This window comes from Sorghum bicolor, chromosome 8, assembly GCF_000003195.3.
Source record: "Sorghum bicolor cultivar BTx623 chromosome 8, Sorghum_bicolor_NCBIv3, whole genome shotgun sequence".
In the NCBI taxonomy this organism is placed as follows: Eukaryota; Viridiplantae; Streptophyta; class Magnoliopsida; order Poales; family Poaceae; genus Sorghum; species Sorghum bicolor.
Window position 1 is genome coordinate 37968741 of NC_012877.2, and position 14914 is coordinate 37983654.

General features: G+C 39.2%; 1 protein-coding gene and 1 long non-coding RNA gene across 5 annotated transcripts; both read left to right on the forward strand.

The window, feature by feature from the left end:
• On the forward strand, positions 4879 to 7720 carry LOC110437668. Of its 4 annotated transcripts, none has more exons than XR_002455580.1 (7): positions 4879 to 5354; positions 5914 to 5989; positions 6080 to 6167; positions 6417 to 6458; positions 6551 to 6649; positions 6999 to 7100; positions 7180 to 7720. It is a non-coding gene; the product is annotated as an uncharacterized LOC110437668 (long non-coding RNA). The 4 variants fall into 4 exon arrangements; XR_002455579.1 differs by having other exon boundaries at positions 4881 to 5354; positions 5923 to 5989; positions 6999 to 7096; XR_002455577.1 differs by having other exon boundaries at positions 4882 to 5354; positions 6999 to 7096.
• On the forward strand, positions 9850 to 13922 carry LOC8061249 (S-norcoclaurine synthase 1). Its single transcript, XM_002442057.2, has 4 exons — positions 9850 to 10556; positions 11953 to 12200; positions 12418 to 12739; positions 13683 to 13922. Exons 1-4 carry the CDS (start codon positions 10290 to 10292, stop codon positions 13920 to 13922), a joined length of 1077 nt encoding a protein of 358 aa, XP_002442102.1. The 5' UTR covers positions 9850 to 10289.

Here is a 14914-nt window from a genome sequence, read left to right on the forward strand (position 1 = left end):
AGGTATGCCACCTGACCGAGACATTGAATTTATTATTGAATTACTACCTAGTACTGCACCCATAGCTAAAAGACCATATAGAATGGGGGTTAATGAACTAGAAGAACTTAAGAAATAAATTAAGGAATTGCAAGATAAAGGGTTCATTCGTCCTAGTTCATCACCATGGGTTGCACCGGTTATCTTTGTTGATAAGAAGGATGGTAGTCAGAGGATGTGTGTTGATTATCGGTCACTTAATGAGATCACTATCAAGAATAAATATCCCTTGCCTAGGATTGATGACTTATTTGATCAGTTAAGAGGTGCTTGTGTGTTCTCTAAGATTGATTTGTGTTCTGGTTATCATCAATTGAAGATTCGGAATTCAGATATACCAAAGACAGCTTTCACAACAAGGTATGGGTTGGATGAGTATACAGTTATGTCTTTTGGTTTGACCAATGCACCAGCTTACTTTATGTACATGATGAATAAAGTATTTATGGAGTATCTTGATAAGTTTGTGGTGGTCTTTATTGATGATATTCTGGTATTCTCTAAAACCAAGGAAGAACATGCTGAGCATTTGAGATTGGTCTTACAGAAGCTTAGAGAACATAAGCTATATGCTAAGCGTAGTAAATGTGAGTTTTGGTTGGAGGAAGTTTCTTTTCTTGGTCATGTTGTCTCTAATGGTGGTATTGTAGTGGATCCTAGTAAGGTGAAAGATGTGCTGAACTGGAAACCACCTACAGATGTAAGTGAAATTCGCAGTTTTCTTGGTTTAGCTGGTTACTATCGTAGATTCATTGAAGGGTTCTCAAAACTTGCAAAGCCTATGACTGCTCTGTTGGAGAAGAATGCTAAGTTTGTATGGTCTGATAAGTGCCAAGCTAGTTTTGAGGAGTTTAAGAAGAGATTGACTACTGCACCTGTGTTGGTATTGCCAGATCTGAGTAAGAGTTTCTCTATCTATTGTGATGCTTCTCGTCTGGGTTTGGGTTGTGTTCTTATGCAAGAAGGTAGAGTTGTTGCTTATGCATCTAGACAGTTGAGAAAACATGAACTAAATTATCCTACTCATGATCTAGAGTTAGCAGCTGTGGTTCATGCACTGAAGATTTGGAGACACTATTTGATTGGGCATAAGAGTGACGTATATACTGATCATAAGAGTCTAAAGTATATCTTCACCCAGAAAGATTTGAATTTGAGGCAACGAAGATGGTTGGAACTGATCAAGGATTATGATTTGGAAGTGCATTATCATCCTAGAAAGGCGAACGTCGTAGCTGATGCACTTAGCAGGAAGAAGTATGCTAATGAGCTTCGGGTGACACCTGAATCTGAGGAGTTGTGTGCTGAATTTGCATACTTGAACTTGGGAATTGTAGTAAATGCTATGGAAATTGAGGTCACTCCTACTCTAGAGGAAGAGATATTGAAAGGACAGATGGAAGATGAGAAACTAAAGGAGATAGCACAGAATGTGGTACTAGGCAAAGCACCAGGATTCAGAATAGATGACAATGGTGTATTGTGGTTTGGAAAAAGGATATGTGTTCCTGAAGTGAAGGCTATTCGTGATATGATTCTGAGAGAGGCTCATGAGTTAGCATATTCCATTCATCCTGGTAGCACTAAGATGTATCTAGATCTGAAACAGAAGTACTGGTGGGATGGCTTAAAGAGAGATGTGGCTGAATATGTTGCTTTATGTGATACTTGTCAGCGAGTGAAAGCTGAACATTAGAGGCTAGCTGGACTGTTGCAACCAATGAAGATTCCAGAATGGAAGTGGGAAGAAGTGGGTATGGATTTTATAGTGGGTTTACCACGTACACAGAGAGGGTATGACTCAATATGGGTGATAGTAGATCGTTTGACTAAAGTGGCTCACTTCATACCTGTTAAAACTAAGTACACTGGAGAACGCCTAGCTGAGCTGTATATGGAGAGAATTGTTTGTTTGCATGGGGTACCTAAGAAGATTGTGTCAGATAGGGGTACTCAATTCACATCTCACTTTTGGAAAGCAGTGCGTGATTCTTTGGGAACAAAGTTGAATTTCAGTACAGCATATCATCCACAGACAGATGGACAGACTGAGAGGATCAATCAGATATTGGAGGATATGTTGAGAGCTTGTGCTTTGCAGTATGGGACTAGTTGGGACAAGAGTTTACCATATGCAGAATTCTCCTACAACAACAGCTATCAACAGAGTCTTAAGATGGCACCGTTCGAGGCACTGTATGGTCGTAAGTGCAGGACACCTTTGTTTTGGAATCAGACAGGAGAAACTCAGGTGTTTGGGACAGATGTGCTTAGACATGCAGAACAACAAGTGCGGACATTCAGAAAAGCTATGCAGATACGCGTAGGAGAGAGCTGGCTTTTGGAGTAGGTGATTATGTCTACCTGAAAGTGTCACCAATGAGGAGTGTGAAGAGGTTTAATATGAAGGGAAAGCTAGCTCCAAGGTATGTTGGTCCGTTTAAAGTATTAGAAAGGCGTGGAGAAGTAGCATATCGGTTAGAGTTGCCTGAAAGTTTGTCTGGTGTGCATGATGTGTTCCATGTGTCACAACTTAAGAAGTGTTTGCGTGTACCTGAGGAGCAACTACCATTGGAAGAACTTTCTGTTAAAGGTGATCTCACCTATGATGAGTACCCGGTCAGAATATTGGAGACAGCTGAGAGAGTCACCAGAAGTCGGGTCATCAGAATGTGCAAAGTACAGTGGAATCGGCATTCGGAAGCAGAGGCAACTTGGGAAAGAGAGGATGATCTGAGGAAATCATACTCATACTTGTTTGAGTAAGCACTGTTCTAATCTCGAGGACGAGATTCTTTTAAGGGGGTAGAGTTTGTAACACCCAAAATTTGATTTGTAATTAATAGGATTTAATTTGTTTTATTTAACTATTTTCGTGAGCATTTGCATCTAGCAAATAAATAATTTTGTAAAAATTAAAATTCATCATAAGTTTAGAAACATGGTTTTGCATTCATGCTAGAGCATGGTGTTTTTGTGTGTTGTTTCTATTTTTATTTTATTTGTTTTTGCATTCAAAATTCTCTTTGGAAAAAGGCTTTGGAAAAATAAAATGGAAAAGAAAAACAAAAAAAAGAAGCGCCGCAGCAGGCGGCCCAGCCAGCCCCCCCTCAGCCTGTTTCCCTTCCCCCCCACCTCGGCCCAGGAGTCGGCCCAACCGCGCTGATCCCCCTCCCCCCTTTTCTTTCTCTGGCTGGCGAGCAGGCCCCATCCCTTCTCTCTTTGCCGCACTGGCCCCACACGTCAGCCCTCCTCCCCCTTCCTCCCTGCCGTGCTCGAGCAGAAAACGATCCCTCACCGAATCGAATCCGTGGAGCCTGATTTCCTAGCCTAACGCGAAAACCGACTTTTATAAAACCCCCAGCGTCGCCCCCGTGTGTTGTTTTCCATCCCCGACGCAAGTTCAGGGCCCTAGCCGCACCTGTCGAGGTGTCCCGGGATCTCACCGTGTCGAGCTCCATCCGCCGCCGAGGCACGCCCTCCCTGCCCCCTCTTCGCTCGAGTGAAGTGTTGTGGTGAGTTCGCGTGAAGCCCCTCTATGTTTCCATGTACTCGGTTCTGTTTTTGGTGCACAGAATCGAGAAATCAGCGGCGCCGGTGAGCTTCAAGGGCTCCGGCCATGGCGCCACCGCGCCGGAGCTAACAGCCGGCGGCCGGCCACCGCCCTTTTCTCCCTGGTTGAATCGTGACCGTCGGATCGAGATCTAAGGGCCGAAAATAAAACATACCCCTTCGGCTGCGTTTTTCATAAAGAGCCCCTGGAGATTTCGGTATTAAACCCGCGGTCCTTTGCGGTTTTCCTCAGTTTACGCTTCTTAGTTTTTGAAAACGTATTTCGTTTTGGCTGAGTCAGATTACGCTTTCGGTTATTTACAGTTTTGCCATCGATTTTATAATGCTCATAAAATATTCATTTTAACTCCGTTTTTGTCCATTCAAATTTCGTTAGATTTGTATTTATGAGCTCTACATGTTAGGAGTATTAGTTTACTGTTTTGAAACTTTTTAATTTCCTGGTACCATTTAATTAATTATTTCTCTCTAGGAAATATTGGAAAATGCATAACTTCTCCGTTTTAATTCCGATTTTCGTGAACTTTACGTTTGTGTGATCGTAGTGCTGCGTAGAACATTTTTATAAACTTTTATCTTTGTTTTACCACTGTTTGGTGTAATGTTCTAATTATATCTTGTTTGCTTTGTGTATGATTGTCTCCATTGGATTGCGTGTTGTTGATTGATGTTTGGGAATAGATAATGAGCTTGTTATTATGTTCATTTGTTATTATTATCTACATTAAGATAATGAGCTTGTTATGTTATTATGTTCATTTGATTATCGTTTATGCTAAGAGTTAATTATGCTTACAACTGATCATGAGATTATTGGGTTATTTATGTTGCCTTGACTTTTGCTATTTAATTATGGACATTCTATCCACTATTAAAAGCTAAATGCAGTCAAACCAGTGTCAGCTATTTGAGCCTCATGAACCCCTGGTTATACTTGTTGAGTACGATATGTGCTCACTCTTGCAATTTTCCAACACCTCAGGATATGATAATGAAGATGACTGGAATGAGGATTACCGTTATGAGTACTAGGTTTGGAGTCAACCAGTCAACAGTGTCCCTGTGTGGAGCTTCCGTCGAGAGCGTTGTTTACTTCATGCTATCATTTTTGTATGAGACTATGTGATATTTTATATTCCGCTATGTAATAAACACTGTAATGGTACATTTGAGATTTGTCTACTTATGTGTGCGATTGTTTCTAAAGCACATATGAGTATTTTATTCATCCTATTTTGTTCGGTGTAACATGCTTGGGCATCTCTCCCTCGGCGCACAAGCGGCACCGCTACCTGAATCTCACGCACAGGGGTGCTCCGGCGGCTAGATGGCGCTTCGGTGAATTGTAGGCCGCCATCGACCTGGTCCCTTGGATCCATGTGCTGCCACCGCTTGGGCCCATGGCCCCGACCTGCGCTGTCTTAGGGACTCGCGTTGCTCCCAGCGCCTCCTGCTCGTGTGATGGGATTAGCGGCGGCCGCTCGTTGCTCGACGCTTGTTGGGACAAGCCTAGCCACACCCCCACGTGAGCTGGTGGTGGCGTCACATATTCTTGCTATGGATCTGTCCTTCAAGCCCTTCTTCTCGGACCTCGTGGACTACATCATCTCTGGTGCTGTTGTGGCCATGGTCTGGGAGGACATGAGCGTCATCTCAACTGGCCGCAAGATCATCGGCGCCACCAAATCCCCTGGCTTCTAAGCCCGACACCATCCGTGGTGACTTGCTGTTGATATCAGCAGGTCAGATCTCACTTCCAATTTGTAGCTTATGGTTTATACTCACCGCTATTCATGTATGTATGTAACTGCTGCTTTCTGGCATTGGAATCAGGTAGTAGTAGATTTCAGCTTAGTGATTTGGCAATACATGTTGAAATTATATATTTACTGTTAGTACCGATCTGGCCTTTCTAAGGAAGACGGTAGTGTTGATGTGCATGAGGTGTTGATGGGAGCACAATGGCCTGGCACTGCCGGCAGTGGTTAGGACTACCACGGCTCGCCGGGCGTGGAGCCGGAGGAAGAAGAGGGACACACTAGATGCATAGAAATTGATATTTTATTTTTTGGATGCTTAGAAATTGAAATCTTAATTTTTTATGCATGGAAATAGACTCCTTTTCATCCAAACTAAGATACTTTCTATGCTTATCTTTGATATAGTGTGAATAAAATTGAAATTAATTTTTTAGTGCATAGAAATTGAAATCTTAATTTCTTGGATGCATAGAAATTTTGGGGTGCATAGAAATTCAAATATTTGATATATTTCTATGTCTTTCTTACCATTGCCCTGAAGCTTCTCCAGATCAAGCGCCTAGCAGGCTACTCCCGCTTCCACGCTGCCTCATATGCTGCAAGCTACTCAAGCCACTGTAGGATTTTGGAGTGTGATTTCGGAAGTGTGTGTAACTATATATCTTTGTCTGCAGTCAATTAGTACTTTGTATCTTTTCATTTCGCAGGAAAGTTTGTGGCAATAGAGAAGTACAAAGGACAGTGTTGGAATTGCTGAACTAGCTCAATGGATTTAGCAGTGATGAGAGGATAAAGGTTAGCATTGAACCTTCAACATAATAGTTATTACTGTATTGATGCTTTGGCTGAGGTTATGTTCAATGGCAAACTGAGAAGGAAAAATTACCTCTATTGATCATGATACGAGAGATGAACCGATGTTTTTCAATGTTTTATTTAGTATCTGTGTACTGAACGTTGGATTGTTGTGTGACTTGCGGGTGATAGCTGCATCAAATCACGCTGATATTCTTTATCTTGCTTTGATGGGATCTGGTCATCTAGACTGGAAGACTGATTTCTCTCATCCATCAAAGGATCTTGCAGGTATTTTGCTCTGGCCACTGAAAACTATTGTAGCTCTGGCTACATACTTTTTTGGTGGTCTTTATGAGTTTCATCGAACAACACTTTTTCAGGAGATGAGGAGGATGGTGGCGGTGTCGCCCGCAAGAAAGGTGTGGGGGACTATGACTAGGATGATGGCGAGGGGCGGGAGGAGAACATGGTGCACCTGTGTAAGTCGTGTGTAAGTCGTGTGGGTAGGTATTTTGTACATGTGTAACCTGTAGATAGGTAGTGTCGCCATATGCCAGCAAGATTGACCAAGGATTCGCTTCCATAAAGGATTAGTCATTTATGTGACATTCATTATGTGACAAAAACATTTGGTTATGTGAAGAAGTGAATCTTAATAAATTGATTGTTCGTTTCAGTTTTGGTGAAAATCTTAGCTGCATAGATGACCTTATATTCTTTTTTAGGAGATCAATAATTTTAATTCCTGGTCATATATTAGTGGACATATTGATTTTGGTTTGTGGCTGTAAATCGCTGTCAGTATCTAATGCTACTTCAATGTTTCAGTATTTGGACCATGGGAAAATTGTAAACCAAACATATTCCACATTTCAGCGTTTCTTGTGAAGATTGATATTTCAGATATTCAGTGTGCACTACCGCTGGTAAGTTGTAGATAACCAATAATCAAACATATACAATCAAACATATACTAACCTTGCATCTTTGTTGACGCTTGGATATCCAGCACATAGGCACGACGGCGATCCATCCCTTGAGCATCAGCCATAAAAGACAGAGGAGTTATATATAGCATTTGGTTAGGGTCTTTAATGGAAAATCCTACTCTCAACAACTAAGGAGTAAGGAGTATGAGACACGATGAAAACCTCTCAAGTTGAACCTTTACTAGCAGTTTAACCAGAGAACATAAAACCTACCATTGACATCAGAGGTGGCCGTCGTTTGGGTTGTGGGGAGTGAACCTCTAGGCCAATTCGAGCATAGTGTTTTCTTGCAAGGGAATACACAATATCCACTTGTATAATATGTGTTATGACCCATTGTCATACATGTTGTTCTTTCCAAAGGGTGAGCTCGGGTGGCACATTGTATTCTAAAAGTGGGTGTGACTATGAATCAAGTTGAGCGAGCTCGAGCAATCCGCAAAAAGCATGACAATGGTGGCAATGATGATGGAGATAACTTGAACTCTTTTCATTAATGCAGTATAAACTCTTTTATACTAACTCATGATACTAATTTGAACAATGTCTTCCTATAGAACATGTTGCGAATACATGTGTTTTCGTGCTTAACTACTACTTTTACAAGTTTCAGATGCGACCAGGGATCCATGACTTTATTAATTTCGCAAACTTTATTTTTTGATTAAATGTTCTTTTAATGTTTGTATTTATTGTTTACAATATTATTATCTCATCGTGCGATCCCTATGTTTTTAGTACAAATTGTTAGCTATCCCGTAGCAACGCACGAACACGCTACCTAGTTAATTAATAATGGGGTCCATTTGAAGGCTGCATATATCCCACCTTTTAACCTGAAAATTTGACAGCTTTTCTTTTTTGCGAATTAAAAAATTGACAACTATTCGAATGTAACACAAGTTTTTCCGTGCAACAAATCAGGTCACTTAGATGAGAATTAGTACGCTCCAATTCCGAACAAACAAAGGAAGAGGGTGGTGCACTGTTTGACACTAGTATGTTTGGCGGTGGATTTTTTTACAGGTAGTTTTAATTAAAAAACAATGTTTGTGAAAAGAAATCGACGGGCCCGATCCAATAACCGTCAGTAGAAAATTACTTGGTGCATTTTCACTAGCGATTCTGTTAAGAAAACCACCAGCGGAAATAATTTTTCACAGGCGATTTTTTGTGCCAAAACCGCCACTAGAAATCGACTATTTTTATAGGCGGTTTTCTTAAGAAACCGCCACTAAAAAGAATATTTCTAGTAGCGTTTTGTTAAGAAAACCGCCTGTCACAATAGTTTTAATTTTTTTAAGTTTTTCAAATGACTTCATATAAAAAAATCACCAAAATGAAAGTTATAGATCTCAAAATGTTATGAAACTTTGTAGTACGTTTAAATTCTCAAATTTTAAATTCAAATTTTGTAAATAACCTCGGATGGAGAAACTATCAATATAAAAGTTGTAGATCTTGAAAAGTTATGAAACTTTGTAAAGTGACAAGTTTTTGATTTGAATTCATTTAGAGCCTTAAGCAATCAATATTTGCTCAGTTTTGGATAATATATGAGGAACCGTACTCTAATATAGACACAAGTGAGTGATTGATGGAATGGTAGAGGAGGCTATGCGCGAGAGCAAGGTCTCAGGTTTGAATTGTACTGGCCGCGAAAAAAATATGCGACTTGCGACTAGCCAGTGGACCTTTCCGGGAATCAATTTGTTTTCCTATTGTAAAACCTGCTTTCATATTTTTTAGATACCGTATGTGGAAATCTATTTTCACTGGCGGTTGTTTTAGCAAACCGCCTTTAAAATTAGATAATTCTTAGTTATCTGCTAGTGGAAAGATTAGCATTGGCGGTTCCCAGAAATGCCTGTAGAAATGGCTTACCAACTACCAATACAAAGGTTCATTGTACTAGTGTGAGTGGATATAGAAGGAACATTTACATGTGGCCGCTTTTCAAGAGGCTGCCGTCGGAGACCGGAGCAGGCCTATAATATATGCATGTTTGTGCTAAAATAGTAGAACATTCACAACGAAAATTTAAAAGTTTTCCTAGTAATATGTGCTTTTCCTAGTGTTTTAGTATTTAAAATTTAGTACAAACTTTTCCTAGTAAAGTCTTCTAGTGAGGATTCCATAGTGCTATAAAGAGTGGTAGTGTTTTATTACTAATTAAAAACATTAGGAAAACTCCACTAATTTAGTAGTGATTTGCATCTTCATATGAATTAACTCAATTTCAAATCATATCAAGTTGAGTAATACAAGAAAAGGAGCACCCCAAGGAAGTTGGTATCTTTGTACTCTTCGATATGTTGAGGATTAATCCAGCCATCTCTTAGCGCCGGCCATATATTCTTTTCTCCAGCATTTTTTTGGGAATAAATGTATCTGATTGGCTACGCGGTACTTACAATGGAGGAATCCTTGGCTAAGAGAACCATCTGTAAAAACTCATTTCCATTCATGGCTGTCTTAGCAAACTGCCTATAAAAATATATTTCAACAGGTGGCTCTCAGTTAACCACTAGTAAAAAGATTTATTTCTACTTGCTCCTAACGCTAGTGGTTCTCAGAAACGCTTATAGAAAAATAGCTTATCAACCGCCAGTACAGACTAGTGTGAGTGGGGATATAAGAAACATTTGCATGTGGCCGCTTTTTCTAGTCTGCCGCCGGAGCCCGGAGCAGGCCAACAATATATGCATGTCTGTGCTAAAAGAGCAGAACATTTGCATCTTCATATCATATGAATTAACTGAATTTCAAATCATATCAAGTTGAGTAATACAAGAAAAGGAGCACCCAAGGAAATTGGTCTCATTGTACTCTTCGATATGTTGAGGATTAATCCAGCCATCTCTTAGCGCCGGCCATATATTCTTTTCTCCAGCATCGATCGGTCGTCCAAACACATAGATGAGAGCACCTTTGGAATATTTACCAACGGAATCAATGCATCTGATTGGCTACGCGATACTTACAATCGAGGAATACTTTGTATTATAATATATAGCAGTACAGCCTATATATAGTACTGTCTTAGTGGCATGCATGCCAACCCTGACAGACCGAACAAACAAGCAAAGCAATCTTTTGAGTTGTGATAGGAGTACTCCTAGAGTTGGTGATGGCCAGTGAGAGCAGAATATCACAGGTGGCTACAACGATCCCCGTCAGGAACGTGCAGGATCTCGCTGCTTGCGACGCCGGCGGCGAGCTAACGTCTGAGGCACTGGAGCGGTACATCAGGCCGGACATCGACAAGGATGCAGTCCTTTACGAGCACTCCGGCGAGCTTCCGCTGGTTGACCTTGGAAGACTCCTCAACCCACAGCACTGGGAAGAGGAGGCCGCCAAGCTCAGATATGCTTGTGAGGAGTGGGGCTTCTTTCAGGTAGGTAGTCTTTGTATATTGGAGCTGTAGCTTCAACTACTCCCCTTATCCTAAAATAAGTACAATATTTTGCCAACCAATCTTAAATTTGACTAAATTTATATAAAAATAATATTGATATTTATATCTCTAAATAAGACTACTATAAAAATATATGTCATAGTTAATGTAATGATGTCTATCTAATATCATAAAGATTAATATTTTTTTTATATTTTGAGCCTGTCTCTATCTATTTTTAGAGGCAGACCGCAATCTAAGCTGCCCCTAAAGATCAATTTCTAGAAATGGGCTGAAAGCCTGAAATCCAGCCGCCTCTAGAAAGTTTTATAGATTTTTCAAATCAGCCAAAATATATACTTCTTTTAGCCTGAAGTAGAAGCCCAGCCAACTACCGTACTTGTCGCAAATTACAAGTCACGAGGAACTCATAACCTCCTCATGCTTTGCTTCCTTATCATCACTGTGTCTTAGAGACTTCTAACTAAGTGGTCACTACAATCCATTTATATTCACTTTAACAAATATTTTAATATATATTTAAGTTATTAAACAAATTTAACTAAAAAGTTTGAACTGAAAGGTTTAGATCTCTTTGACTACTTGTTGTAGGTCGTTTCTCCATCCAAGGTTAATTGTAAACTTCAAAATAGTATGAATTTCAAAATTTGAGCATTTAAAATAGAATGTCCGAGCTCTAAACTATTTCAAATAAAAGAGTTATCAATTACAAAGTAGTAAATATCTTTGAGTACTACAACTTTAGTTTACGTAGTTTCTCCATCTAACGTTAGTTGAAAAACTTCAAAACAAATTGAATTTTAAATTATTAAATTTTGAAACATAATTTTTCAGACCTAAATGTTTGTGAATAAAAAAGTCATCAACTACACAATTGTAAAGATCTTCGAGTACTATAACTTTGATATAAATATATGAAATTTACAGTGTGCTCCACCTATTTCTAGAGACAGACCAAATTGCCAACCGCATCTACAAATTGCTAGCATATCTATAAAGATAGCGGGCATTTCTAGTGACAGTTTAGCATTTCAACCGCCTCTAAAATTGTTTTTTTTGGACTAGCTCAAAACTTATTTTTAATGGCGGTTCTTGATAAAGTCATCTCTCTACCAAAAAAATAAAGGAATTTCGAAAAGTCATTTGTGTAGTATTGGATGTGGGCACTTTTCGTAACACAGTGGTTATTGTGTTGCGTGAATTACCAATGCCTTAGCTTCTTTCTAAACTTGAAACAAATAATTTCATGTAAGATTGATGTTTATCATGCTGTTTGTCAAGAGTTGTGAACAGCAATTCTATGCTATACCATTCCACCAGCTCATCCCAAGAAAATTTTACTCCTGAAAGTTGAACTATTTGCAATAATTCACAGGTTTTGAGTCATGGAGTTCCAGAAGGGGTTATGCTGAACGTAAAGCGCGATATTCAGGAGTTCTTTCAGCTACCGCTAGATGTGAAGAATGCTTACGCACAAACCCCAGGAGATCTTCAAGGATATGGTCAAGCATATGTTGTTTCCAACGATCAGAAGCTTGACTGGGCAGACATGTTTGTAATCATTACTCAGCCTCCTCCGGCTCGTGACATGAAACATTGGCCTACTGAACCTCTTACTTTCAGGTTAGAATATGGGCACGCATAGTAATACGAAAAAGGTTGTTAAAATTTGATTTTATGATGAGGTCAAGAAAAGTTCAACTGCTGGCTTTGATATCATTTCTGAAATATGCATTGAAATATATCAAAAATCATTTTCTACTCTCATGTGTATATCTCTAGATTTAGGCCGATGAAGTATATATATAGACACACACCCCTAATTCCTTTGTGATGTCAGGAAATCCCTTGAAGATTACTGTGATGAATTGAAGAAAGTAGCCCATTCCATCGTAGAAGCCATAGCAAAAATTCTAAATATTGATCCAAAACTGACAAGTGACAAATATGCCGTGCAAGTTCTAAGGATGAATTACTACCCTCCGTGCATGTCGATGCCCGAAAAGGTTTTGGGATTCTCGCCTCATTCAGATGGATCTTTTCTTACTATCCTTTTACAAGTTAATTCAGTCGAAGGCCTCCAAATAAAAAGGCATGATGCATGGATCCCAGTGAAACCACACCCAGAAGCATTATTGGTGAATGTTGGAGATTTCCTTGAGGTAAAAACCAACTTTCAGTTATTAAGTACGAACATGCAATTCAAAACTATTATTTCTCAACAAATTAAATGGCATCATCGGATTTATGGGGCATTGGGTATACACAATAAATATTAGTATTAGCTTACAAACAACTCATACTTTGGCATCCGCCAATGAACACTTGTGTGATTTGGTTAACAGCCAAAATATAAAACAAACAATCGGTAGCCAGCAACAGCTGCTGCAGCGGCTGCAGCTCATCTCTCAGACACTACAGTACTACTATGACTGTACAAATACAAATAGCAGCAGCTGAAAACTAGCTGCAGCAAATGCGAAAATTCTGAATGTGTGCTTTTACTAGCTTTTATCGGTCGTTGTTATACATTTAGTTAATCCATTCAAAAGCCAATTAAGAAATATAACATTGCAACACAGCCTCCTTCTGGCCCACCGTCCTTTATGGTGTCTCGAACAAAATGTAAGGCTACAGTTTAGTTGTAAAGCCGTAGCAATGTTTGGTCATCGTGCAAACAGACGTATATACCTGCAGGTACCTTTGGTAATCAGCAAAGTGGCATCATGCTCCAACACAAAGGAGGCAATTTTCTTATCTAAATTATCAGTCCATACATGTCAGTCGAGATTTATAATCGTGTCTTAAGTAAAAATTTGTTTTAATGCTCAGTTCACCTTGTAATTTTAAGCTATAATAAGTTGATCTAATTACTCATTGATAGCCGGATATGTATATATACATATACTTTATACATTATTAAAGAATCTAAATTACGGGCCCGGCTAAATGGGCCTAAAGAGAGAGAACGTTTGTCCCAAACATTTGGGCGAGTCAGATTGAACTTAAGCTGATGCAGAATTGCAGAGTAACTGCATAATTAACAAATACTAAATTCATGCGCCCCTCTCATATTTCCTCATTCCAGTTTGTCATCACTTGCAGATTATGACCAACGGAAAGTTCAAGAGTATTGAGCATAGGGTCATCATTAATCCTCGTAAGGAACGATTATCGGTTTCTGCATTCCACAATCCAAAGTTTGATGGGGTGGTTTCACCTGTTACGGGCACTCCAACAGAAAAGCTTTTGTACAGTACAGTGAAGGTGGAAGATTACATTACGCATCACTTGTCAAACAAACTAGATGGAAAGCGAGCCTTGGATCATGTGAAGATGTTCTAGTACGAACCATATATATATATATATATATATATATATATATATATATATATATATATATATATATACCCACATATATATATATAGATATATATGTTTTAAGACTAAAATGGAGAAAACAGTCAATCAGACACGTAATACCACCACATCGTCGTCAGTCTCCTTTTTTCCCATTCAATAAACAAGTGGAGCTCCAGCGTGGTAAACAACCAAAGAAGATCAGTTGCAATGTTTGTACTTTAGTTTTCATGTGATGTTTGAACTTTGAAGTCATATGGAAAAGTTTTATAGACAGTTGGAGATTGAGCATGTTCGTAGTCACCAAAACTGAATTTTGACCTATGAGGCAACCTGTAAGACTTTGAACATTGTATGTCACATCTGTTGGAGTTGTTCCAAATTCATTTCAGATTCCTGTTTAAAGTTTGCAAGAACTGATAAGGGCTTTATTGGTTACGTGGATTCTGATTATGCTGGTGATCTAGACAGATGAAGATCACTTAGTGGTTATGTGTTTATTGTTGGCAGCTGTGAGTTGGAGGGCTACTTTACAGTCCGTTGTTGCTTTGTCTACTACTGAAGCAGAATATATGACTATTTGTGAAGCGTGCAAAGAATTAATATGGCTGAAAGGTTTGTACGCTGAACTTTGTGGAGATGAATCTTGCATAAGTTTGTACTGTGACAGTCAAAGTGCAATTTACCTCACTAAAGATCAGATGTTCCATGAGAGAACTCAGCACATAGATATCAAGTATCATTTTGTGCGTGATGTGTTGAAGATGGTAACCTAAAGGTATGCAAGATTAGTATTCATGATAATCCTGTTGATATGATGACAAAGTCAGTTCCTGTTGCTAAGTTTGAGCTGTGCTCAAGCTTAGGTGGTTTAATTAGATAGTCCAAGAGACTATTGTTGGCACCAGTGGTTTTCTATCTTTGTTGTGTTCCGGATGAAGGGTTAATTTATGATACAAGATGAATTTGTCTCAAGG